This window comes from Rhinoderma darwinii, chromosome 1, assembly GCF_050947455.1.
Source record: "Rhinoderma darwinii isolate aRhiDar2 chromosome 1, aRhiDar2.hap1, whole genome shotgun sequence".
NCBI lineage: Eukaryota > Metazoa > Chordata > Amphibia > Anura > Rhinodermatidae > Rhinoderma > Rhinoderma darwinii.
Genome location: NC_134687.1, coordinates 478,239,951 through 478,267,756, shown reverse-complemented (window position 1 = coordinate 478,267,756; position 27,806 = coordinate 478,239,951). Strand labels below are relative to the sequence as shown.

Below are 27,806 nucleotides of genomic sequence, written 5' to 3'. Positions count from 1 at the left end.
TGGCTGGAAAGAATGTCTTTTCACGGGCTAAACACTTCAGTAACGTTAATATGTCAGTATAAGGCCTGATTCAGACGAATGATTTGCGTCCGTGCAGCCCACGTGGTTTTCACGTGGCTCACGCGGACCAATACAAGTCTATGGGGCAGTGCAGACAGTCCATGTTTTTTGCGCAGCGTTTGTCTGCTGCGTAAAACGCACGACATGTTCTATATTTAGGCGTTTTTCGCGCATCACGCATGCCCCACGGAAGCACTTCCGTGGGACAAGCATTATTCGCGCAATAAAAGTAAAAGAATGTAAACAGAAAAGCACGTTTCTGTTTACAAACATCCAAACGGAGTGTCAAAGATGGCGGCTGCGCGAAATGCACGCAGCCGCGCATCCATATGAACAGGGCACACGGAGCTGTCAAGTGCCTTTTGCGCGCAGTCCTAAGTGGCTGTTTGGACACACGGCAGGGATTAAAAGGGAAAGAGCGCCATTTGGCTTTTGGAGCTCAAATTTAGCAGGAATGGTTTGCGGAGGCCATGTCACATTTGCAAAGCCCTCGAAGGGACAAAACAGTGGAAACCCCCCACAAGTGACCCCATTTTGTAAACTACACCCTTGAGGAATTAATCTACAGGTGTAGTGAGCATTTTGACCCCACAGGGGTTTTATAGATTTTATTAGGATTGGGCAGTGAAAATAAAAAGAATCCTTTTTCTTCAATAAGGCCTAGCTGTAGGTCAAAATTTTTCATTTTCTCAATAAATAAAACAACCACAACGTTTGTAAAGCAATTTCTCCTGAGTATGGCAATACCCGATATGTGGTCATAAACTGCTGTTTGGGCACACGGTAGGGCTCAGAAGGGAAGGTGCGCCATTTGGCTTTTGGAGGGCAGATTTAACTGGATTGGTTTCTTGGCGCTATGTCGCATTTGCAAAGCCCCTGGGGGACCAAAACAGTGGAAACCCCCCACAAGTGACCAAATTTTGGAAGCTACACCCCTCAAGGTACTCACCTAGGGGTGTAGCAAGCATTTTAACCCCGCAAGTGTTTTGCAGAAAGTAGTGTGCACTCGATGTTGGAGTGAAAATTTTATTTTTTCCATAGATATGCCAATATGTGGTGCCCAGCTAGTGACACCATAACAAGACATCTCTAATTATGATGCTGTGTTTCCCGGTTTTAGAAACACTCTACATGTGGCCCTAATCTTTTGCCTGGACTATTGACAGGGCTTAGGAGTGAGAGAGTACCATGCGAAATTGAGACCTAATTTGGCAACTTACACAGTATTGGTTCACAATTGCAGAGGCTCTGATGTGAAATAATAAAAGAAACCCAAGAAGTGACCCCATTTTGGGAACTACACCCCTCAAGGCATCTATTAAAGGGGTGTAGAGCATTTTCACCCCACAGGTCTTTTCCATAAATGACTGCGCTGCGGATGGTGCAAAGTAAAAATTTAAATTTTTCCCTAGATGTGACATTTCAGTGGGAAATAGGTCATGCCCAGCTTATGCCACTTGAGACACACACCCCCCAAAAATTGTTAAAAGGGTTCTCCCAGGTATGGCAATGCCATATATGTGGAAGTAAACTGCTGTTTAGGCCCGCTGTAGGGCTCAGAAGGGAAGGAGCACCATTTAGCTTTTGGAGAGTAGATTTTGCTTGGTAGCAGTTTTGTTTGGAGTATTAATGGTGTTTCAGTTTATAATGTGGGGCATATGTAAGCTGGGCAGAGTACATCAGGGGCAGTCAGGTGGTATAATAATGGGGTAAACAATAAAATAATCGATAGATGTGTGTTACGCTGTGAAGCAATCCTTTCTGCACAGGCCGGTGTCGCACTGATAAAATGGTGTCCTTTCTTATCCCCCTTTTTGGTACACACTCCGCACATTTTCAGTTTGGGGAATTTTGCTGGGAAAGAGTTGTCCTGGTATAATACAGGCACCCTCTCTTCCAGCAGATCTGTTTGGGCACTCCCCTTCCTGGCTCCCAAATTTTAGTGCCTTGATAATTCGCCTCTTGAAACAGAAGAAAGGTTCCCCTCGGGCCGGCACAAATGCATATTTTTCTTTCCTGACTTATTGGAGCCTTAACTTATTTTTTCATAGATGTAGTGGTATGAGGGTTTTTTTTTTTGCGGGACGAGCTGTAGTTATTATTGGTACTATTTTGGGGTACATGCAACTTTTTGATCACTTGTTATCCTTTTTTTTGGGAGGCAAAGTGACCAAAAAACAGCAATTCGGGCATAGCTTTTTTCATACAGCATTCACCATGCATTACAAATTACATGTTACCTTCATTGTGCGGGTCAGTAAGATTCCGGCAATACCCAATTTATAGCACTATCTTTTACAACTTTTTGTACAATAAAATTACTTTTGTAAAAAACATTTTTTCTGTCGCCATGTCTTAATTTTTTAGTCGACGGAGTTGTCTGAGTGCCTGTTTTCTTGCGAGACGAGTAATAGTTTTTATAGGTACCATTGTTGGATACATGCGACTTTTTGATCACTTTTTATTTACATTTTTGTAAGAAAGTGACCAAAAAAAACAAAACAATTCTGGCATTTTTTTAGGTGGTTTATTACGGCGTTCACTGCGAGGGACAACAATATTTTTATTGTTAGTCGTTATGGACGCGGCGATACCAAATATGAATGGTTTGATTATTTTTTTACAATAATATATGACTAAAAATAAATTTCCCTTAACTTTTCTTTAGTCCCACTTGGGGACTTGAAGGTCCAACTGTTTGATTGATGTTCTAATACATTGCACTACCGATGCAGTGCAATGTATTAAAACTGTCAGTTATTCACAGACAGCAAGCCGATCAGGCTCCGGTCAGGGCCTAATCTGCTTCCGTAATGGCCGACAGGAGGCCATTGATAGGGTATGTGCACACAACCTATTTTCAGGCGTAATGGAGGCGTCTTACACCTCAAATTACGCCTGAAATGACTGCTCCAATACGTCCGCAAACATATGCCCTTTGCTTGCAATGGGTCTTACGATGTTCTGTGCAGACGAGCTGTCATTTTACGCGTCGCTGTCAAAACACGGCGCATAAAATTACGCCCACGGCAAAGTGCACGACACTTCTTGGGACGTAATCGGAGCAGTTTTTCATTGACTCCAATGAAAACCAGCTCCAATTACGTCCGTGAAAGACGCTGCGAAAAACGCGATTTGCTCAAAAAACGTGAAAATCAGGAGCGGTTTTCACTTGAAAACAGCTCTATTTTCAGACGTCTTTTGTTAATCGTGTGAACACACCCTTAGGCCTCCTGTTGCCATAGTAGCAGTCGCCAGCCTTGCCATCGCATGGCAGGCTGCCGATTTGCTACAAAGCACTTTGATGCAGCGATCGCATTGATATCGCTGCATCGAAGGGGTTAATAGCAGGAATTAGAGCTAGCTCCGGTTCCTGCCGATACATCGGGGTGTCCGCTGTAACATACAGCGAACACCCACTGCTGAGGACGCCGGCTCAGCTTCTGAGCTGGAAGCTGAGCTGGCGCCATCTTGCTGATGGTACCGGAAGCCTTTTAGGCCCCGGCGCCGAGAGGGGCATAGGAGGCTTCCGTTGCTGGCAGACCGGGAAGTATTAGGCCTCCGATCGCCTTTGCAGCCACCGGTAACCCAGCGATCACATTGCTGGGGTGCCGGTGGCTAAAAACTCCTCACATGCTGCAATCTCTATTGAACGCAGCATCTGAGGGGTTAATCGGCTGGATCGGATGCTAGCTGTAACATCCAGCTGTAACCCGGCAGTGATAGTGCGGGCTCAGGAGCTGAGCCTGCACCATCACCGCAACGTAATTGTACTGCGCTTTGCGGTAAGCCCTTCCCGATTGCACCGTGTATATATACACAGCGCATCTCAGGAAGGGGTTAAACCAATTAAATATAAGTTGATCAACTTGAATGTTATTGGCATTAGGGTTAACCTATGTGTTAACAGCTCAAAGTGCCGAGATGCAGCTTCTATGTAAATTGGATGCATAGCAGCTGCACCTTTAGATATAAAAATTTTCAATATATCAACTTTACCCAAAAAAATTGGGATATTACGACTGTAAAAAAAATAAATATATATATATTTACTTACACTAAAGGCTTCCTTAATTTTCTTAATTGCATTCACACTACAGCTGTCACTGGCCTCCAAAGAAATACTTGATGGCTGAAAGAAAAGGTTAGATTGGATAAGCATAGATTGGTAAACATTTGTGCGGCAATTAACCGTTCTTAGGGTGCGTTCTCACGCTGAAGTAACCGCATACGTGGTGACCAATGGCCGAACAATTTATCCGGTAATACCATAGTGTTACTGTCAATACCGTGTGGTCATTGAAAACCCCATGCGGGCGTGGTTTTTTTCCCACCACATAGTAAGAACGCACCCCTAAAAATCAACCCTCCCTTTTAGGCTGTTTTTTAACCTTGCTGTGCTGTGATTCAAACCAAAAAAGTTAAATTTTGACCACGATGTGTGAACCCAGCCAAAGCAGCGAAATGGTAATTCAAATGATTAAGATGGGTAGTGCAAGATAGAAGAGTAACGAAGATTAGGCAAACTAAATTGCACCAAAACGGTGTGTGACCCTGGCCTGATGCGGTTTTTGGCTCAGTTTAAGTGGACACAAAGAAATATGCATCAGTCTTTTCTTTATACATTTCCTTACTTTTAGATCCACTTCTAGATTTGGCTCCAAAAAACAGAGCCTATACCGGCTTCAAAGCTGTGTGTGGTCAAATGAATGCCTAAAACGTCCTTTTGGCAAACGTTTGCCTGCTAAACACCTGGATAATAAAAAGGGAGGAGTATACATTACAGTATACTTATTACAATGAATGTCAATGGCAGAAATATGCAACTGTATGACAGTTTTTTTGCCACAATGCCCCTCAGAGAAAACATGTAATTTATGCTCAAACATTCATGTGAATGTGGCTCCTGATACATTACATGTAAAGTGGTACACCATAAACGTTATTTTTAAAATAGATTTGCTACCATTGTCTAGGAAAGCTGCCACTATCCCGTGCTAATGTCCAAGAGTGCAGAATACTGGTGACATACCGCGGAGCACACGTAGAGAAAGACTCACTCAATTTCTGTAACCAATAGGGACAAAGATGGAGGTAGCACTGAATCTAGTTTTGGTTTATTTGTACTATGCTACACTACTGGCCCTGCAAAAGAATAGAAGTATTCCTACCCCAATAATCCGAATTAATTCGAAAGCAGTGAAAAAGTGATCCATGTCAGCCATTGACAGTAATTAACTAAAGTGCACAAGTCATTAGAAAAATCACTGTAAAATCCCCCTTTACCTACCATTGTTTGAGAACTGCTGCCACTAGCTACATTTTCCTGCAGTCCATCTGCATGCAGGACGAGCATACAAAGTTTATCTGCGTTCCTTTCTACGGCAGAGTCCTGACAACAGATTAGCATTGCAGAATCGCGCATGCATTGCCCTAAATGCGCAGGGCAAGCATGTGCACTGTGGTCCTGATTGCCAGTGTGATTGCCCACCCATGTGCCGTACTACTTTATTAGGCGTTTAGTGCAGATCAGCAGACTATTTGAAAACATTATTTGAGGAACGAATGATGCTACCAGGGGAGCGCAGTGTGCGCCTGGGAAATGTGGGTTTAAATAGCACAGCGGTTGGTTACATGGGAAGCATAGCGGGACTGCCCATTTTGCTCTCATGAAGCCACAGGGATGCAGATTTTGGAATACAAGGGACATAGGAGATAGATGAAGAAACAGTAAGTGAGCCTATTGGTTATCTTGATGGTTGGTAAGGTTTGCTAAAATTGACAGTGGGAAAACCCCTTCAAAAGAGAACGTCATTTACATCATTCTGCCCTCACTTAAAGAGGCTCTGTCACCAGATTTTGCAACCCCTATCTGCTATTGCAGCAGATCGGCGCTGCAATGTAGATTACAGTAACGTTTTTATTTTTAAAAAACGAGCATTTTTGGCCAAGTTATGACCATTTTCGTATTTATGCAAATGAGGCTTGCAAAAGTACAACTGGGCGTGTTGAAAAGTAAAAGTACAACTGGGCGTGTATTATGTGCGTACATCGGGGCGTGTTTACTACTTTTACTAGCTGGGCTTTCTGATGAGAAGTATCATCCACTTCTCTTCAGAACGCCCAGCTTCTGGCAGTGCAGATCTGTGACGTCACTCAAAGGTCCTGCATCGTGTCGGCACCAGAGGCTACAGTTGATTCTGCAGCAGCATCAGCATTTGCAGGTAAGTAGCTACATCGACTTACCTGCAAACGCCGATGCTGCTGCAGAATCATCTGTAGCCTCTGGTGCCGATGTGTCCTCGCTCGTCTGACACGATGCAGGACCTGTGAGTGACGACACAGCGTGATCTCTGGAGAACACGGCTGTGTCTGCACTGCCAGAAGCTGGGCGTTGTGAAGAGAAGTGGATGATACTTCTATGCACAACGCCCAGCTAGTAAAAGTAGTAAACACGCCCCGATGTACGCACGTAATACACGCCCAGTTGTACTTTTCCTTTTCAACACGCCCAGTTGTACTTTTGCAAGCCTCATTTGCATAAATACGAAAATGGTCATAACTTGGCCAAAAATGCTCGTTTTTTAAAAATAAAAACGTTACTGTAATCTACATTGGGGATAGGGGTTGCAAAATCTGGTGACAGAGCCTCTTTAAAGCAACAAAGTAGTGATAGACGCTGATTTCAGCGGTATGTCACCTATTTACTAAAGTGACGTTGTTTTGTAGTACTTACATGAGGCGCAGAGCCATGCTTATTCATGAGCTGCTGCTCCCTCTGCCACAGATTGACAGATTACTCCCTATTAACAAGTACTAGGGAGACATTTGTCAGTCAGCAGCGAGAGCTGCAGCTTCTTTGGCGGCGTGCTGCATGTCAATTCTCCAAAAACTACATAAAGAGGCTCTATCACCACATTATAAGTGGCCTATATTGTACATGATGTGATCGGCGCTGTAATGTAGATTACAGCAGTGTTTTTTATTTAGAAAAACTATCATTTTTGACGGAGTTATGACCTATATTAGCTTTATGCTAATGAGTTTCTCAATGGACAACTGGGCGTGTTTTACTATATGACCAAGTGGGCATTGTGGAGAGACTATAGCAAATAAGCGACAAACCTCTGAAATCAGTGTCACTACATTTTTCCTTTAACAAACAGAAAACGAGAGTGAGGCCTGAAAACATAAGGATAATGCAGAGCCTGTACTGAGGCACATAAAGCCCCAGCAGTTCCGTAGTACAGAGTTGTAGGTACTCCATGTGCCACGGTATTAAATAGATATCCTAAGGGAGAATAACTCTGTAAGGCTTCGTACACATCTGCATCAGGGCTCCGTTCCGTCTGAGCTTTCCGTCGGAACGTAGCCCTGACTGACAGAAATGGAAACCATAGGCTTCCGCTTCCATCACTATTGATTTCAACAGTGACTGACCCGGTACCAATGGTTTCCGTTGCGTCAGTTGTGCAAGGGTTCTGTCGTTTTGACGGAAGGAATACCGTACTACGGTATTCAGTCAGAACGACAGAACCCTTGCACAACGGAAGCAAACCATTGGCACCAGGTCAGTCACCATTGAAGTCAAAAATAAATAATAAAACCTACACCAAAACAAAATCTGCAACAATAACTGGAAGTGTTTCCAGCCTAAGACTTACCTGAGGCTTAATATTAAATGTGGTATTTTCAGGGTTAACTTTAGTCTCTTCTTCATGCTTCTGGACCAGGCTCGATACAAAATCTTCGATTTCTTGATGATACTGCCTATAGATAAGTGATCGCCATACATTAAGAGTTCTTCGTACAAAATAAATATTACAAAAGCGTTCGAAATGTCACGACCACAACGAGACATGTTTGAGGTTCATGCATTAGATTAAAATACTTACTTTGAAATGACATGGTTCATAAATAAGATCTGTAATAGTGGTCCACCAAACTTCTCATCCACAGAAAAGCCACTGAAATTAATGAACAAACAATTTAATAGACAAAAATATTTACTTTGTACATAAGTACATGTTTCTGATGGAATAGTGCAGTCGATTGCGCTATTGATTCTGTCAAAACGACCAACCTTGTCACAATAGTGACAGACGGAGACCATTAGCTAGGTTTCTGTCACCATGGAGTTCAATGGTGAGGGAAACGGAAGTTTCCGTTTGCCTTACTGTCGAGTGGGTTAACCCAACGGAAACCGGAGACGAAACCCCTCAGCGGAAACTAACGCTGATGTGAACACACCCTCAGCCTTCAGTGACTGAACACAGATCTGGATATATGTGGAGAACAATTGTTTTTAAAGAACTCCATTCAAATGAATTAAATCTGCACCAAAAAAAACCATGACAAATCTACCACATCCAAACTTGATCTTTGTGCTTTGCCATAAAAGCTTTTAAGCCAGTCTTAAAATGTATTGGATACAATACGCTTAACCCCTTAACAGAGGTATTTTAGGCATAAAAGCTCATTTATAGCTACCTTAAGTTTTTCCATCGTCTCATTCAAAGAGCTATAAGCTCTTTATTTTTGCGTGGACATAGCTGTATAAGGACTTTGCGTGACAATTTATTTTTTTTTAATAGCACCATTTTGACTGGATAGGTCATCAGTACATGATCTGTGGGGGTCAGACACCCGGGCCCCGCACAGATCAGCTGGGTCGGTGCCTCCGGTGCCAGAAGCAGTTCAGTCCAGCCACGGAATAGCGGCCGAGCTGCAGTACTGGAACAATGAGAAGTGTATGACACTGATTGGTCAGAGTCATACACTTCTCTCCACAACGCCCAGTTGGTAAAAACACGCCCAGTTGTCTATTAAGAAACTAATTAGCATAAGTCTAAAATTGCTCAAAAATGATAGTTTTGTAAAATAAAAACCACTGTTATCTACATTACGGCGCTGATCAGACTATGTAGGAGATAGGGCACTTATAATCTGGTGACAGAGCCTCTTTAAATTTATGTACTAGTAGGGGTCCGGAGAGGGAGATCCCCTATAGTACCTACACAGTCTTAAAGGGATTTATTATTTTTTTTTTATCATATTGCTTTTAATGTAATATTTTCAAAAATGTTATTAAATTGTGTTCTCATGTTTTACTTTTTTATGTTTTCTTACTTCTCTATGGGGGCTGCCATTTTTTTTTTTTCATCTCTGTGTCGATTAACGACACATACAGAGATGGAAATACGGCACATACATCCCCATAGAGAGCCGTTCCATTCACTATAGCGTACGCCGTCTGTGTGGCAACGGCGCATGTGCCGCTCCCACACAGACCAAAACGAAGCTCGTTCGAAGAGCGAAATCCGGCGCTATTTTCATGTGGACCGGAAGCCGCTGCCGGACAGTAAGACGACAACTTCCGGCCGCGGCTTCTGGCCATATGTTCAGGCGCAAGGAATAGGAGCGTAGACTAGCGGAGGCGGCGGCAGGAGCAGGTAATGTATGTTCGTGTGTATTATGTTCGGCTGAGCACTATCTAATCCTCAGAAAATGGCGGCACAAAGTGTAGGAGGTTTGAAGATTCAAAACCATCCTTCTCCTGGCACTAGCCAGAATAAGGGAGGGGGGATTGTGTGAGGACACTAGGAGAGCGTGTCCACCCCAAATTTGCAGCATACATCAATGGGGTTGCTTTACCACATTGACCATGCTGCAATTTTGGAAACTGCTCCCTCTAGTGGCCAGCACATGGAAATGTTATGAATTAGAATCTAATGTATAATACTTCCTGAGACTTGTAAGGTATAGACCACTTACATTACAGACATCCAGCTAGTAGTGGGGACAGCCGTTGAAGCAACATACCAAGTACACTAATTTCGTTGGATTGTTCCTTGCTCCAAAAGTGATGATTTGATCAGTTACAACTGTTTGTTTTATTTATGCATCTAGGATCTTTAACATACAAGGCTATATATTATGTTCATTAAACCTGGCTACTCCCACATTTTACCAAATATTCTTATATATCACAACTTGTGGCGGTCAGGTAGTATTTTGGAGGTGTCAATTCAGAACAGTCTGAGAGCCACAGGCTGCAGTTCACTGATCACGACACCTACAAAGAGTTAATTTCCTACCTTGGTCGAGAGAGAACAGACAGCTTTCTCCTCAGCTCTTGATGTACACAATTGGTTAAGGAAATTTACTAAACACACACACACACCACTTGCCTATAAACAACACAGCAGTAATATTGAACGTATAATAACTGCGATGCCCATAGATTTACATGAGTGACATTACTCCTCCCCACATGATCTATAATATTACAGCACCGCTATATACGACGGAAGGTCGATTCCTGCCATCACTAGAGATGGGGGGAGGGTGGATATCATTGTACGGACACTTCCTTCAATGGATTCCCAGCCTTGGTGTAAAGGATATTCTCTGCCCGCAGTTGCGCTATGGTTTCTTCGCAGCTAGCGAGCTGTTCCTGAAGGCTATTGGACTTCACATCGCTGTCCTCGGCCTGGTCAAACCTTATGTGAACCGCCTGAGCAGCTACTTCACCATCCAACTGCTCAAAGAGCTCGAAATCCCCGAACTCCACCTCCGCCATGTTCAGACCTCCAGTCATAGAGACGTACCATAGAGTTAAGATAGCACGTTCCGCCAACGTCAAATACGTGACGTACACGTCGGCCATCTTTACTTCTGGAATGGGACTGTTAGACGCAGTGTCTTGCTTTGACAGTGCAGCGGAGAAGGGGGATTCATTTTGGGCATTCGGCAGTAACCAGACCTATTACCTACGCGTCTATGGGACAACTGGAAGCAGGGAAGTCTGAAAGTGTTCTGGGACCAGGAGCCCCTTACCACATTTTCTAAAAATAATAATAGTATTTTGTTATTTGGAATTTTTAGGTGGACTTTACGTGAAGAAAAGATGCTGTATATGGCAGTATGCATGTCTTCATAGGAATGCATTACCACCACATTCAGGATCTGTATCACGCGATGGTGAAGTTGTTTTTTATATGTGCCCCGTTTCTTATTCAAGGGGAAAGTATTTTTTTACTGTTTCAGTAACTAAGAAGAACTTATTTTATTTATTTATATACGACAATAACCCGGGTGCCCTGAGGAGAAAAAAGTTGAAAGCAGCCTGAAAACAGGAAAAATTGGCGCTTTCGAATATATTTTCCCGAATCGGGCGCTGTGCTACTAAAGCCCAAGCTGTTGCTAACGACCTCGGGCTTCTGGGCAACGATCGGAGACCAATAGCAATGGTCTCCGGTCAATTTTAACCCCTCGGATGCAACGCTTAATAGCGACCACCACATTTGAGTTGTTTTAGAGGGCGGCCTCTTTCACCCCGTCGGCACTCTGCAATGCGATCGTTGGGCGCTAATGGATTTAATGGAAGGTGGTGGACTAACAAAGGCCCCCAGGTCTGCCATTACTGAATGCCTGTTAGGTCATGCCAGAGGCATAACCTAACAGATGCCTGTCAGTTTTACGCTGACAGACAATAATACACTGCAATACAGACGTTTTGCAGCGTATTATTAGGCCGGATTTACACGAGCGTGTTAGTTTTGCGCGCGCAAAAGGTACTTAACAGCTCCGTGTGTCAGACGCGTATGATGCATGGCTGCGTGATTTTCACGCAGCCGCCATCATTATTACACGTTCGTCTAAATAAGCCCTAAAAGTGATCAAATGATAATCAAAGTGGGAAACCTAGAGTCTGATTTAAAGGGTTGAATTCTTTTGGGCCACTAAGTTCACTCTCGTTCTATTCTGAATATAGTAGTGTGCATAATTTACCATGGTTAATTGAAGGGTAAATAAACTTTCAAAAAACATTTGACATGTCATAGTGACATGTCAGAAGTTTTAATCAGTGGAAATCCGAGTACTGGGACCAGGGGCGGATTACCATGAGGGCAATATGGGCAAGGGCCCGAGGCTGGAAGGGGGCCCAGTTCGCCCCGGTTCTCCCTTACCGGCTGTTAAAATTACAGCCGGTTCAGAGAACCGGAGTGATGCGGGACCGCTCACTCAACCAGTGGCTATACACTACACTACACAATAAAAAAAGTTACTATAGTAACGGGAGCCGCGGCCCGTTACTATAGTAACTACAGTACTTACCTTCCTGTTTCCGGTGCGCAGCGCATGACGTCACCACCATCCTGAGTCAGGACATCCGCCGCGGCTGAAGAGCAGGGTAAGTTTGATACCCCTTCTGCTTGAAGCTGATGGCTTGGGGTCCGACTCCCAGGACCCCGCCAATCACCTGTTTTGAAGGGGACTCAGCGCTCGTACGAGAGCTAGTTCTTCCCCTTCATTCGGGTCACTTGCTCACACTGAATCCGTGTGGGCGATTCACAGTGTGAGCGAGTAAGTGAAATGAAGGGGAAGCAGCTCTCGTACGAGTGCTGCGGCCCCTTCAAAACAGGTGATTGGGGGGTCCCGGGAGACGGACCCCAAGCCATCAGCTATTGATGGCCTATCCTGAGGATAGGCCATCAATGTTTAGGGACTGGACAATCCCTTTAAAGAGGCTCTGTCACCACATTATAAGTGCGCTGTCTCCTACATAAGGAGATCGGCGCTGTAATGTAGGTGACAGTAATGCTTTTTATTTAAAAAAAACGATCTTTTTTCACAACGTTAGGAGCGATTTAGGTTTATGCTAATGAGCTTTCTTAATGCCCAAGTGGGCGTATTTTTACTTTCGACCAAGTGGGCGTTGTACAGAGAAGTGCATGACGCTGACCAATCGGCATCATGCACTCCTCTCCATTCATTTACACTGCACTAGCGATATAGTTATATCACTATGTGCAGCTACATACACAAGCCCTAACATTACTACAGTGTCCTGATAATGAATACACATGATCATCCAGCCTGGACGTCATGTGTACTCAGAATCCTGACACTTCTGACTCTTTTTTTGTGAGATTCCGGCAAGTGAAACCAAATCTCGCGAGACTACGGAGCTAAACGAGATTTGGTTTCACTTGCCGGAATCTCACAAAAAAGATTCAGAAGTGTCAGGATTCTGAGTACACATGACGTCCAGGCTGGATTTGATGTGTATTCATTATCAGGACACTGTAGTAATGTTAGGGCTTGTGTATGTAGCTGCACATAGTGATATAACTATATCACTAGTGCAGTGTAAATGAATGGAGAGGAGTGCATGATGCCGATTGGTCAGCGTCATGCACTCCTCTGTACTACGCCCACTTGGTCGAAAGTAAAAGTACGCCCACTTGGGCATTAAGAAAGCTCATTAGCATAAACCAAAATCGCTACTAACGTTGTGAAAAAGGATCGTTTTTTTAAATAAAAAGTATTACTGTCACCTACATTACAGCGCCCATCTCCTTATGTAGGAGACAGGGCACTTATAATGTGGTGACAGAGCCTCTTTAAGCCTACGATGTTGCAGGCTTAGAGGGCCCATGAGACAGGATCACAGATTGTGCGATGCTGTCTCCTGGGCCCTGTATCTAAGCCAATCACATGGTAGGCTTAGATACAAGGCCCATGTGTGATCCTGTCTGCTGGGCCCTGTATCTAAGCCAATCACATGGTAGGCTTAGATACAAGGCCCATGTGTGATCCTGTCTGCTGGGCCCTGTATCTAAGCATCTTACATAAGCACATGGTAGGCTTAAAAAGGCTCTGTCACCAGATTTTGCAACCCCTATCTGCTATTGCAGCAGATCGGCGCTGCAATGTAGATTACAGTAACGTTTTTATTTTTAAAAAACGATCATTTTTGGCCAAGTTATGACCATTTTTGTATTTATGCAAATGAGGCTTGCTAAAGTCCAACTGGGCGTGTTTAAAGTAAAAGTCCAACTGGGCGTGTATTATGTGCGTAGATCGGGGCGTTTTTAATTCTTTTACTAGCTGGGCGTTGGGAATGGGAGTGTATGATGCTGACGAATCAGCATCATCCACTTCTGTTCGTTAACGCCCAGCTTCTGGCAGTGCAGAGACACAGCGTGTTCTCGAGAGATCACGCTGTGTCGTCACTCACTTCCTGCCCCAGGTCCTGCATCGTGTCGGACGAGCGAGGACACATCGGCACCAGAGGCTACAGTTGATTCTGCAGCAGCTTCGGCGTTTGCAGGTAAGTCGATGTAGCTACTTACCTGCAAACGCTGATGCTGCTGCAAAATCAACTGTAGCCTCTGGTGCCGATGTGGCCGACACGATGCAGGACCTGGGGCAGGAAGTGAGTGACGACACAGCGTGATCTCTCGAGAACACGCTGTGTCTGTGCACTGCCAGAAGCTGGGCGTTCTGAAGAGAAGTGGATGATACTTCTCGTCAGAACGCCCAGCTAGTAAAAGAAGTAAACACGCCCAGATGTAACACACATAATACACGCCCAGTTGTACTTTTACTGTAAACACGCCCAGTTGTACTTTAGAAAGCCTCATTTACATAAATATAAAAATGGCCATAACTTGGCCAAAAATGCTCGTTTTAAAAAAAACAAAACGTTACTCTTATCTCCATTGCAGCGCCGATCTGCTGCAATAGGAGATAGGGGTTGCAAAATCTGGTGACAGAGCCTCTTTACATGGCCCATGTGTGATCCTGTCTGATGGGCCCTGTATCTAAGCCTACCACACGTGTAAGGCTATGTTCACACTGAGTATTTTGGGGGAGGAATATCTGCCTCAAAGTTCCAAACGGAATTTTGAGGCAGATATTCCTCCCCCAAAATACTCCGTGTGAACAGCAATTATCGCGCCGTTTTTCGCCCGCGGCCATTGAGCGCCGCGGGCATAAAACAGCGAGATATACGCTTTCTCCTGCCTCCCATTGAAGTCAATGGGAGGTCGGAGGCGGAAGCGCCCGAAGATAGGGCATGTCGCTTCTTTTTCCAGCGAGGCAGTTTTACTGCTCGCGGGAAAAAGACGCCGACGCCTCCCATTGAAATCAATGGGAGGCGTTCTCGGGCCGTTTCTGCCGAGTTTTGCGACGCGGTTTCCGCGTCAAAAAACTCGGCAAAATACCCCGTGTGAACATAGCCTTACTAATCGTTTTTTGTGCGTTTTCTTACAGGTTCGGTCGTTGGACTACGTCGGATTCCAGGACTACTTTGATGACGGCGTTTTTATTATCAATAAAATGGTTAATGAGGGTTGTCTGGGTGGTTTTTATTTCAATAAAATATTTTTTCTATGTCTTTGTTTGTTTTTTAAACTTTATTACTACCGCCTTAGTAATGGACGCCGGCTGATTGACAGCGTCCATTACTAAGGCGAGGCTTAGTGTTAGCCGATACAGAGGCTAACACTAACCCCCATTATTACCCCGGTACCCACCGCCACCAGGGGTGCTGGGAAGAGCCGGGTACGATCCAGTACTTGACCATCTGTAGTGATGGTCGGGCAATGGGGCGGCCGCAATTTGGTATTATTAGGCTGGGAAAGGCCAAAAACTGTGGCCCTTCCCGCTTGGTAATAGCCTAGCATTACCAGGGGGGGAAGGGTCACTGTTTTTGCCTTTCCCAGGCTGATATTACCAGCCTGTGGCTGACCCGGTACCCGACCATCACTACAGATGGCCGGGTACTGGTTCGTACCCGGCTCTTCCCAGTACCACTGGTGGCGGTGAGTACCGGGGTAATGGGGGTTAGTGTTAGCCTCTCTGCCTGCTAACATTAACCCCTTAATGACCGGGCATGTTTGTCAAATCTGGTATGTCTGACTTTATCAGAGAATAACTCTGTGAAAGTTTTGAATATCCAAGTAATTCTGACATTGTTTTTTCGTCACATGTTGTACTTTATTTTAGTGGTAAAAGTAGACTGATACGATTTGCGGAAATTAATTAAAAAATAGAGAAATTGAAGAAATTTTGTAAAAATTATCATTTTTCCCTATTTTTAACTGCAATATGTGACATATGTACACACATACTGTACAATTTTTTTCATTAAATATATATTTCCATCTCTTTACTCTATTTTGGCAGCACTTTTGGAAAAAAATTTTTTTTTTGAGCAATTTGGAGGACTTACAAATTTAGTAATCATTTTATACATTTTGAAGTACATTTTGTTTTCCTGCACCAAGCCAGGTTTTCAGAGGCTCATAGGTGTCAGAATGGTGGAAACCCCCACAAGTGACCCCATTTTGAAAACTACACCCCTTAAGGTATTTATTAAGGGGTGTTGTAAGTATTTTGACCCCACAGTTTTTTTGTAAGAATTCATGCAAAGCAGGCGTAAAAAAATATAATTTCACTTTTTTCATAAAAGTATCACTTTGAAGACCGATTTCTTTGTAAAGCGACCATGAGAATGAAGAAACACACCCCAAAATCTATCACCCTGTTTCTCCTGTTTTCAAAAATGCCCCCATTGTGACCCTAATGCATTGCTTGGACACACGACAGGGCCCGAAAGGGAGGGAGCACCCGGAGGCTTTCAGGACTCATATTTTGCTTGAAAATGTTTTAGGCCCCACTGTACATTTGGAGAGGTTTTGAGCTACCAGAGCGATAGAATCTCCCCATAAATGACCCCATTTAGAAAACTAGACCCCTTAAGGTATTTATCTAGGGGTGTAGTGAGTATTTTGACCCCACAGTTTTTTGCTAAATTTAATGCATAGCAGGTGAAAAAAAAACAAAAAACACTTTTTTCATAAAAGTATCACTTTGAAGACCGATTTCTGTGTAAAACGACCATGGGAATGAAGAAACACACCCCAAAATATATCACCCTGTTTCTCCTGTTTTCAAAAATGCCCCCATTGTGACCCTAATGCATTGCTTGGACACACGACAGGGCCCGAAAGGGAGGGAGCACCCGGAGGCTTTCAGGACTCCTATTTTGCTTGACAATGTTTTAGGCCCCACTGCACATTTGGAGAGGCTTTGAGCTGCCAGAACGATAGAAACTCACCATAAACGACCCCATTTAGAAAACTAGACCCCATAAGGTATTTATTTAGGGGTATAGTAAGTATTTTGACCCCACAGTTTTTTGCTAAATTTAATGCATATCAGGTGAAAAAAAAATATAATTTCACTTTTTTCATAAAAGTATTTGTTTGAAGACCGATTTCTTTGTAAAGCGAACATGAAAATTAAGAAACACACCCCAAAATCTATCACCCTCTTTCTCCTGTTTTCAAAAATACCCACATTGTGGCCCTAATGCGTTGTTTGGACACACGGCAGGGCCCCAAAGGAAGGGAGCACCCGGAGGCTTTCAGGACTCCTATTTTGCTTGACAATGTTTTAGGCCCCACTGCACATTTGGAGAGGCTTTGAGCTGGCAGAACGATAGAAACTGCTCATAAACGACCCCATTTCGAAAACTAGACCCCTTAAGGTATTTATCTAGGGGTATAGTAAGTATTTTGACCACACAGGTTTTTCGCTAAATATATTGGAATTAGTCTGTAAAAATTACAATTTACTTTTTTTCTGAAACAACATAGAAATTTTTATTATTTACAAGGAATAACGAAGAAAATGCACCCCAACATTTGTAAAGCAATGTCTCCCGATTACGACAATACCCCATATGTGGTAATAAACTGCTGTTTGGACCCACAGCAGGGCTCAGAAGGGAAGGAGCGCCATTTGGATTTATGATTTTGCTGGAATGGTTTTCGGTGCCATGTCGCATTTGCAATGCACTGGAGGGACCAAAACAGTGGAAACCCCCCAAAAGTGACCCCATTTTGGAAAAACCTTCAAGGAATTTTTCTAGGGGTATAGTGAGCATTTAGACCCCACGGGTCTTTTGCAGAGTTTATTAGAATTAGGGCGCGAAAATTAATATCAACATTTTTTCCACTAAAATGTTGCATTTTCACAAGGGATAAAGGAGGAAAAAAGCAACAATTTTTTATAAAGCAATTTCTCCCGAGTACGGAAATACCCCACATGTGGTCATACGTTTTTTTCATTAGAAATGAATTAACCCTTTCAGGACTGATCCAGTTTTTGCTTTCTGATTTTAGATTTTCCCTCCCCGCTTTCCAAGAGCCATAACTTTTTTATTTTTCCATCAATAGAGCGGTGTGAGGGCTTATTTCTTGCGGGAGGAGCTGCAGTTCTTATTGGTACCATTTTTTGGTACATAAAAAGTGATTCAAAAGTTGTATTACATTTTTTTTTTAGAGCGAAGGTGACAAAATAAAAAACTGCGATTTTGCCGGTTTCAATTATAAATTTTTTTTAAGGTGTGCACTGTGCAAATTAAATAATGGTATACTGTAATAGTTCGGACTTTTACGGACGTAGCGATACCAATTTTGTTCATTTTTTTACATTACTTTAGAAGAAAAATGCGAAAAGCTGTTTTGTTTTTTTAACTTTAAAAAAAAAAATTCTCACTACTAATAACTATAATTCTTCTACACATTTTATTAATCAATCCCCTTAGGGGACTTGATCCAGCGATCATTGGATCGCTGGTACAATACACTGCAATACTAATGTATTGCAGTAAATTGTTATTCTTACAGGCTTCTGTAACAGAGCGATCGCTGTACCTGTCCATTAGTACCGAGGGGGCCTGCTGTAATACACAGCCGACACCCGCAGCTTATGGAGCGGGCTCAGCACGTGAGCCGGCTCCATACATCAACCGCCGCATCATGACGGGCAATTAAGTCATAGTGCGCAAAGGGGTTAGTGCACAGCGGATGGTTCAAAGTGAAAATTGCAATTTTCCACTGATATGCCATTTTAGTGCATAATATGTTGTGCCCAGTGTGTCCCACAGAAGACAAATACCTCATAAAACGTTAAGCGAGTTCTCTCAGGTATGGCGACACCGTATGTGTGGGCGCAAACTGCTGCTTGGGCACGCTGCAGGGCTCAGAAGGGAGGGAGCGCCATTTTGCTTTTGGAGCGCAGATTTTGCTTGGTAGGTTTCTGTTTTGGGTTTCGCTGGTATTTCAGTTTATAATGTGGGGGGCATATGTAATCTGTGCGGGGTACATCAGGGTATATGTAATCTGTGCGGAGTACATCAGGGCATTATAAGAGGGTATAATAATGGGATAAATAAATAATATTTCATAGATATGTGGCCGGTGTCGCACTGATAAATGGCGCACGATCTTATCCGCTTTTGGAACACTCTGCACATTTTGCATCGCCATATTCTGAAAGCCAGAACTTTTTTATTTTTTCACCACCGGAGCCCTGTGAGGGCTTATTTGTTGCGGGACAATCTGTAGTTTTCATTGGTACCATTTTGGGGTACGTGCGTTTTTTTTTTTTATCACTTTTTGTTAATTTTTTTTGCAATCCTGAGCAAAAAACAGGAATTCTGACACCGTTTTTTAGGTTTTCTTTTTGCGGCGCTCACCGTATGCTATAAATGACATTGTTACTTTATTCTGCGGGTCGGTACGATTACGGCGATACCATATGTATATAGGTTTGGTCCTTTTTTTTAGCGTTTGCACAATAAAATGACTTATTTATAAACAAAACAAATTTCTGTGTCACCGTATTCTGAGAGCCATAATTTTTTTATTTTTTAGTCAAAAAAGCTGTGTAAGGGCTTGTTTTTTGCGGGACGGATAGAAGTTTTTATCGGTATTATTTTCGGGTATATGCGACTTTTTGATCACTTTTTATTCTTTATTTAGGGAGCGGTTGTGACCAAAAAAATTTTGATTTTGTCGTCGTTTTTTATTGATTTTTTTTGGGGTGTTCATCGTGCGGGGAAAATAACATTACAGTTTTATAGTTGGGGTCGTTACGAACGCGGTGATACCAAATATGTGTACTTTTTTAACGTGTTCATTTTTTTTCTATAATAAAAGTCTTATTATAGGAAAAAAAGCATTATGTGTTTATATAACTTATAACTTTTATTTTTACACTTTTTTTGAAAACATTTTTATTACTTTTTTTACTTGTCCCACTAGGGGACACTTAGTCTTGCAGCTTTGATCGCTGCTAGAGTACATTACACTACACACGTAGTGTAATGTACTCTAACTGTCATTGTGACGTGACTGTCACACTGACAGGAAGCAGAGGAACGGCCGGAGGCTGTTCCTCCGAGGCTTCCGTACATGGCAACCCGGAGGTCATTATCTGACCTCCGATTGCCGTGACAAGCATCGGTAGCCCCCACGATCACTTCGTGGGGGCTGCCGATGTGCTTCAAACCACTTAAATGCGGCGACGGCAATCCGTCGCCGCACTTAAGGGGTTAACTGCCGAAAGCAGCGGCGATGGTCCGCTGTCCGGCAAGACTGATGTCTCAGCTGTCTAGGACAGCTGTCAGCGCGCGTCTGTCACTCTGTGTTTACACAGAGTGACAGTTTGAAATGCGGACGAAAATGCACGTCCTGGTGCGGGAACTAGCAGCCGACCAGGACGTGCATTTTCGTCCTTGGTCGTGAAAGGGTTAAGCCTCGCCTTAGTAATGGATGTTGTCAATCAGCCAGCAGCTATTAATAAGGCGGTAAAAGTAAAGTTTAAAAAAATACAAGGACATAGAAAGAATATTTTATTGAAATAAAAAAACAAACACAACCCTCATTAACCATTTTATTGAGAATAAAAAAAACGCTGTTATTGAAGTAGTCCAACAACCGAACCTGTAAAATAACACAAACACAAAAATAATTAGTAACACATAAAAAAGCAAAACAATTCTTATACTTACATTTTCTGGTTCCAGCGCTGGAACCGCAATGTCAGCGAGCTGGTCCCTATATCTAATCCCATCATGTGTGATACTGTCTGTTGAGCTACTGTATTTAATCCTATCATGTGTGATACTTTGCTGAGCCACTGTATCTAATCCTATCCATAGTTTGTAGGGTCGTAGTGCTATAGATATGCTGTCTCTTACACACACACACACACACACACACACACACACACACACACACACACACACACACACACACACACACATTCAGGGGCATAGTGTATAATACTATTATATTCAGGAGTGCAGTGTATAGTACTATAATATTCATTGTATGATACTATTATAGTTAGAAGCATAGAGTGTGGCATCATGAGAATTTTATCTTCGTTTACAGGTGCGGAAATGTTGGAAAAGTGAGGAGCCGAAGACATCTGAGCTATGAACTGCATAAATGGGCCGTGCCCGAGAGAAGTCATCATAGAGGTCTGGACCGGATGGAGAAGAAAAGAGAAAAAGAATGAAAAAGAATCTGAGGCGTCACCGGTGAGTAACTCAATATAAATGTTTATTCTACCTGTGACAGATCAGTACTGTAGTCACTGTATGATCTGCAGCAAGATGACGGATGGTAGCATTCTTTTTGTTAAACAGCAACTCCCAGCATATCCTAACCATTGTTCAGGCTATACTGGGAGCTGTCGTTTTATGATGTACAAATTTATATGGCAGGGGTTTAACTGAATTTGGAAATGATCTCTGTACTGAACTGTATTTGTTCTGGTGCTGTATATATGTACTGAGCTTGATTCTGGTGCTGTGTGTGTATATATATATATATATATATATATGTACTCAGCTTGGTTCTGGTGCTCTATATATATATATATATATATATATATATACTGAGCTTGGTTCTGGAGTTATATATATATGTACTGAGCTTGGTTCTGGCATTGTATATATGTACTGAGCTTGGTTCTAGTGCTATATATATATGTACTGAGCTTGGTTCTGGTGCTGTATTTATGTACTGAGCTTGGTTCTAGTGCTGTATATATGTACTGAGCTTGGTTCTGGTCTTGTATATATGTACTGAGCTTGGTTCTGGGGCTGTATATATGTTCTGAGCTTGGTTCTGGGTCTGTATATATTTGCCTTCTCTTAAGGTAAAATTATATGTTAAATCTACTTTTACCTTAAGAGAAGGTAAATATATACAGTAAAAACTAAATCCAAAAACCATGGAGGAATTTCAGTTTTTTCCAATTCACCCATTATATGGTACTTTACTTGGTGCCAATAAAAACGATAACTCCTCCCGCAAAAAAATAATCCTTCACACACCACTCCATTGTTGTAAAAATAAAAAAGTTATAAAGCTCCTGACCACTTCAGCGTCTCAAAGTATTCTGCTTTCTTTCTTCTATATGGCTCATTCTGCTTTTACAGCTAAATTAAAACCGTGCCAGGTCTGTGGCCGCCTAAACAGAAATCTGCAAATATATACGGTACAGCGTCTTCGGAGTTCGCGGGGGGGGCCCAGACCTGAAAAAGTGCCCGGGGCCCATGGTACCCTTAATCCGCCCCTGACTGGGACCCCCACCAATCACTAAAATGAAGCAGCTGAAGCGCTCGTGTGAGTGCTGTGCCACTTTGTTTCTAATTAGTTTTCATCGGAAAGCAGAGAGAGCTGTGTACGGGCTCATAGACTTTCTATTAAGCCCATACACCACTCCAAGGAAAGTTGATCGGAAACAAAACGGTACAGCGCTCACCCGAGCACTTCTGCCACTTTGTTTTAGCGATTGGTGGGGGGGTCTCAATCAAAACTTCAATCAATCAAAACTTCTAACATATCACTATCGCCATGAGGCGAGGTGAGCCGACAGCCTCAGGCGGCGCCACCTAGCCGAAAATGGGGGGCGGCATTTTGAACCAGGGACGGACTGGACCGGGGGTAAGGGGCATGCCTTATTTTACTTACCTGACGTGCACATGATGGGCACGTCTGTAAGAACCCTCCTCCTCTCTGACGCTGTACGCAGCACGCGCCACCAGAGAGGAGCAAGTCTGCAGAAGGAGTGGTCGAGAAGAGAAGTGACGAGATGCACGAGGTGAGCGGTGACCTGTATTAATAACTGAGCGCCATTTACAGCGCTCACGCTCCTGCCTTCACTAATTCAAAAGGTGTCGGTCGGCCGTAGCTGGGGGACCGGGACCCGGGAGTATACTGCAAGGGAGGTCTGGGCATTTTACTGGCAGCCAAGGGCTCTATGGGGGGAATAATCCACCCCATAGAGCCCTCACGATACTATAATGGAAGGATAGGGGGATGCAGGGGGGTCGGTCTGGGCGTCTAACTTACTTCAGAGGGCTCTATAGGGGGGGGCTCAGACCCCCCTAACCTTTCAGTATAGCAACTAGTGAGGGCTCTATGGGGGGATTAGTCCCCCCTATAGAGCCCTCTGCTGTCAGTAAAACACCCAGACCCCCCCTTGCAGTATTCTCCCGGCCCCCATCGGCCGACCCCTTTTAAAATAGTAGTGGCAGGAACGAGCTGTTACCGATCAGATCTAAGTTCATAACTTAGATGTAATCGATAATAGGTGACCTAATGGATTCAGGTCTCGGCAATAGATACAGCTTCTCTGTATACAGGAAACAAAGCAGTTGTATCTCAAAAAGTAAAAATAATTTTCAATAAAAAGTAATTAAAACTTGCACCAATCACATTGATATATATATACACGCTTTTAGAGGTGTACATAGCCTTTAAACTGTAACTAAACTTTTATCATGTCATACTGACATGTCAGAAGTTTTCATCGGTGAGGGACCGAGCACTGAGACCCCCACCGATCGCTAAAACAAAGCAGCAGAAGTGCTCGGGTGAGCGCTGTGCCGCTTCATTTATGATCGACTTGCGGCCGAGTGAGCGGTGTACGGACTCATAGACTTTCTATTGAGCCCGTACACTGCTTCAAGGAAAGCCAAGCAGAATCGAAGCAGCACACAGCTCACCCGAGCACTTCTGCTGCTTTGTTTTAGCGACTAGTGGGGGGTCTCAGTGCTCGGACCCGACTGATCAAAACATCTGACATGTAAAAAGTTTTTAAAAAATGTTGTTACACTTTAAAGAGATCTTTCACCTCTTCATACATGTGCAGCTGAGTGCAGCATGTAATGGGTAGGGCTTCATAAACTCTGGGGCACTTTAAATTTTTTTCATACCCTCCTTCCTTATTTAGATATCGGTGCCGTAATATTTGGCATCCCATATGTAAATAACCCCCTGAACTGTCAATGGGGCGGTAATTGGCAAGGGGGCGTGCAACATCGCAGCGTATTTTATAGTTCGCCCAGATGGGCTAGGTTCACCCCTGACTATGACATATCAAATGTTAAAGTGTAGCTAAATGTCCGAAAAACCTCTGACATGTCATAGAGACATGTCAGAAGTTTGTATTGGTGGGGGTCCGAGCACGGAGACCCCCACCAATCGCTAGAACGAAGCAGCTGAAGCACTCATGTGAGCGCTCAGCCGCTTTGTGTCTGTTCGGCTTTTTCCGGAAATAAATGTATTGGTGTACGGACTCAATGGAAGGTTCATGAGCCCGTACTCCGATACATTGGCTTTCCGGAAAAAGCCGAACAGAAACGAAGCAGCTGAACGCTCACACGAGCGCTTCAGCTGCTTCGTTCTAGCGATTGGTGGGGGTCTCCGTGCTCGGACCCCCACCAATACAAATTTCTGACATGTCACTATGACATGTCAGAAGTTTGTCGGACATTTAGCTACACTTTAACTTTGAAAAAACATTTGATATGTCATAGTCAGGGGTGAACCTAGCCGCTCTGGTCGAACTATAAAAAAGGCCCCCCCCAAATCTATCAGAGTCTTTCTCATTACTAGCTTTACACAACAATCGCGCAATATATAATTTTTTTTTAAATAGGAAAACATTTGTTGTTTATTTGTTAAAGTTCTGTTTAATGTATAGAAAAGATTTAAAGAATTCTTCTTTACTTTAGTATCATAGGTCAACAACGCAGCATTATCACTGAAAATGGTTTAACACATCTTCTAAGCCCCCTTTTTATTACCTAATTGACTTAGGATTTTTAACTGAGTTCAGTGGCCCAGCGTGGACGGCATGATGTAGTGACATCATCGTGCCGGGCAGTTGACGTCATCAGCGTGCTCCCAATCTCTTGTAGGCCTCAGGCCTAAACCAGGCTGTGGCCTACAAGAGCAAACGGCAGAGCAGGGAGCCAATGGCCAGAGGTTGGCTGGCAAATTTTAGTCTGGGGGGCAAGCACACAGCGCTGACCCAAGAGTAGCGGCCCATTGTGGGGGCACTGGGCAATTGGCGAGTTTGCCCCCCTAACACCGCTACGGAAGAACCATGCTACCTGTCAACGGAAAAATCAAGAAAGCCTCACCTGGGAATTAGACTTTCATGTACTCTGCCATGGGGAAAATTTTTTCCCTCTGTCGGATGACTTTTCAGTTGATAGGTAGCAGAGTTACATGAACAGAAATTATGTTTCTATTGTGGCAAATAAAAAAAATTTACATTTACATACTGCTAACTTTTTTTTGGTAGGTTATGCTGAACTACATCGTAGATTCATTGGACTACTCCGATGATCTACTTTTTAAAAAATAAATAAATTGTGGAAGAGGGTTGCATGGGGGAGTTTTGATCTCAATAAAAAAATAATTCTTATGTCTGTTTTTTTAAATATTTTATTATGGCCTTAGGGCTGCTGTCTGATTGACAGCGTTCAATTACTAAGGCTGGGGCTTAGCATTAGCCAGTAACAAGACGATGTCAGAAGTTTGTCAAACGTTTAGCTACACTTTAATTTACACTTTAACCCTTTCCCGCTTTGGCAACTTTTGACCTTCCTGACAGAGCCTCATTTTTCAAATCTGACATCTTTCACTTTATGTGGTAATAACTTCGGAATGCTTTTACCTATCCAAGCGATTCTGAGATTGTTTTCTCATGACACATTGGACTTTGTTACTGTTAAAATTTGCTCGGTACATTTAGTATGTAATTGTGAGAAACACCAAAATTTAGCGAAAAATTGCATTTTTCTAAATTTAAATGTATTTACTCAGTTATACCACACAAAATTGTTGCTAATTAACAGCCCCCATATGTCTACTTTAGATTGGCATAGTTTTTTAAACATCCTTTTATTTTTCTAGGACGTTACATGGCTTAGAACTTTAGCAGCAATTTCTCACATTTTCAAGAAAATTTCAAAAGGCCATTTTTTCAGGGACCAGTTCAGTTGTGAAGTGGATTTTAGGGCCTTATATATTAGAAACCCTCGATAAGTCACCCCTTTTTAAAAACTTCACCCCTCAAAGTATTCAAAACAGCATTTAGAGAGTTTCTTAACCCTTTAGATGTTTTACAGGAATTAAGGCAAAGTAGATGTGAAGTTTTCAAATTTCTTTTTTTTTTTACAGAAATTAATTTTTTATCTATTTTTTTGTAACACAGAAAGTTTTACCTGAGAAACGCAACTCAATATCTATTGCCCAGATTATACAGTTTTTAGAAATACCCCACATGTGGCCCTAGTGCACTTATTGACTGAAGCACATGCCTCAGAAACAAAGGAGCACCTAGAGGATTTTGGGGCCTCCTTTTTATTAGAAAATATTTTAGGCACCATGTCGGGTCTGAAAGGCTCTTGCGGCGCCAAAACAGTGGAAATCCCCCAAAAGTGACCCCATTTTGGAAACTATACCCCTTGAGGAAATTATCTAGGGGTATAGTGAGCATTTTGACACCGCAGGTTTTTTGCAAAAATTATTGGAAGTAGGCTGTGAAAATGAAAATCTACATTCTTTCAAAGAAAATGTAGGTTTAGCTAATTTTTTCTAATATCCACAAGGACTAAAAAGAGAAAATGCACCACTACTTTTGTAAAGCAATTTCTCCCGAGTAAAACAATACCCCACATGTGGTCATAAAAGGCTGTTTGGACACACGGCAGGGCTTAGAAGGGAAAGAGCGCCATTTGGCTTTTGGAGCTCAAATTTAGCAGGAATGGTTTGCGGAGACCACGTCGCATTTGCAAAGCCCTCAAGGGACCAAAACAATGAAAACACCAAAAAAGTGACTCCATTTAGGAAACTACACCCCTTGAAGAATCCATCTAGGGGTGTAGTGAGCATTTTGAACCCACAGGGTTTTCATAGATTTTATTAGAATTGGGCAGTGAAGATAAAAAAAAAACCTTTCTTCACAATAAGACGTAGCTTTAGCTCAAAATTATTAATTTTATCAACAAATAAAGGAATAAAAGAACCCCAACATTTGTAAAGCAACTTCTCTGGAGTACGGCAATACCCCATTTGTGGTCATAAACTGCTGTTTGAGCACACGGCAAGGATCAGAACAGAAGGAGCGCCATTTGGCTTTTGGAGCACAGATTTTGCAGGATTGGTTTCTTGACACCATGTCACTTTGCAAAGCTCCTAAGGCACCAGTACAGTGGAAACTCTCCAAAAGTGACTCGATTCATGAATCTACACCCCTTGAGGAATTCATCTAGGGGTGTAGTGAGCATTTTGACCGCACAGGTGTTTCATAGATTTTATTAGAATTGGGCAGTGAAAATAAAAAAAATCCTTTTTCTTCAATAAGACGTAGTTTTAACTGAAAATTTTTCATTTTCTCAACAAATAAATTAAAAAAAGCACCCCAACACTTGTAAAGCAACTTCTCCTGTGTACGGCAATACCACATATGTGGTCATAAACTGCTGTTTGGGCACAGAGTAGGGCTCAGAAGGGAAGGAGCGCCATTTGGCTTTTGGAGTACAGATTTTGCTGTATTGGTTTCTGGGCGCTATGTCGCATTTGCAAAGTCCCTGTGGGACCAAAACAGTGGATCCCCCCCAGAAGTGACCCCATTTTGGAAACTACACCCCTCAAGGTATTCACCTAGGGGTGTAGTGAGCATATTTACCCCACAGGTGATTGGCAGAAATTGGTGTTCACTCGATGTTGCAGAGTGAAAATTGGATTTTTTCCATAGATATGCCAATATGTGGCACCCAGCTTGTGCCA

At 42.9% G+C, this 27,806-nt stretch overlaps 1 protein-coding gene across 1 annotated transcript in view; it reads right to left on the bottom strand.

The window, feature by feature from the left end:
- Positions 1-10,685, bottom strand: part of ZCCHC8 (zinc finger CCHC-type containing 8) — a 65,015-nt gene extending 54,330 nt beyond the window's left edge. The window contains exons 1-5 of the mRNA XM_075834140.1: positions 10,468-10,685; positions 10,158-10,200; positions 7,956-8,027; positions 7,725-7,830; positions 4,118-4,192 (exon numbers count right to left, since the gene is read on the bottom strand). Coding sequence (XP_075690255.1) covers positions 4,118-4,192; positions 7,725-7,830; positions 7,956-8,027; positions 10,158-10,200; positions 10,468-10,660 — 489 coding nt within the window. The 5' untranslated portion in view covers positions 10,661-10,685. The remainder of the gene's footprint in view (positions 1-4,117; positions 4,193-7,724; positions 7,831-7,955; positions 8,028-10,157; positions 10,201-10,467) is intronic.
- Between the last annotated feature and the right edge of the window lie 17,121 nt (positions 10,686-27,806).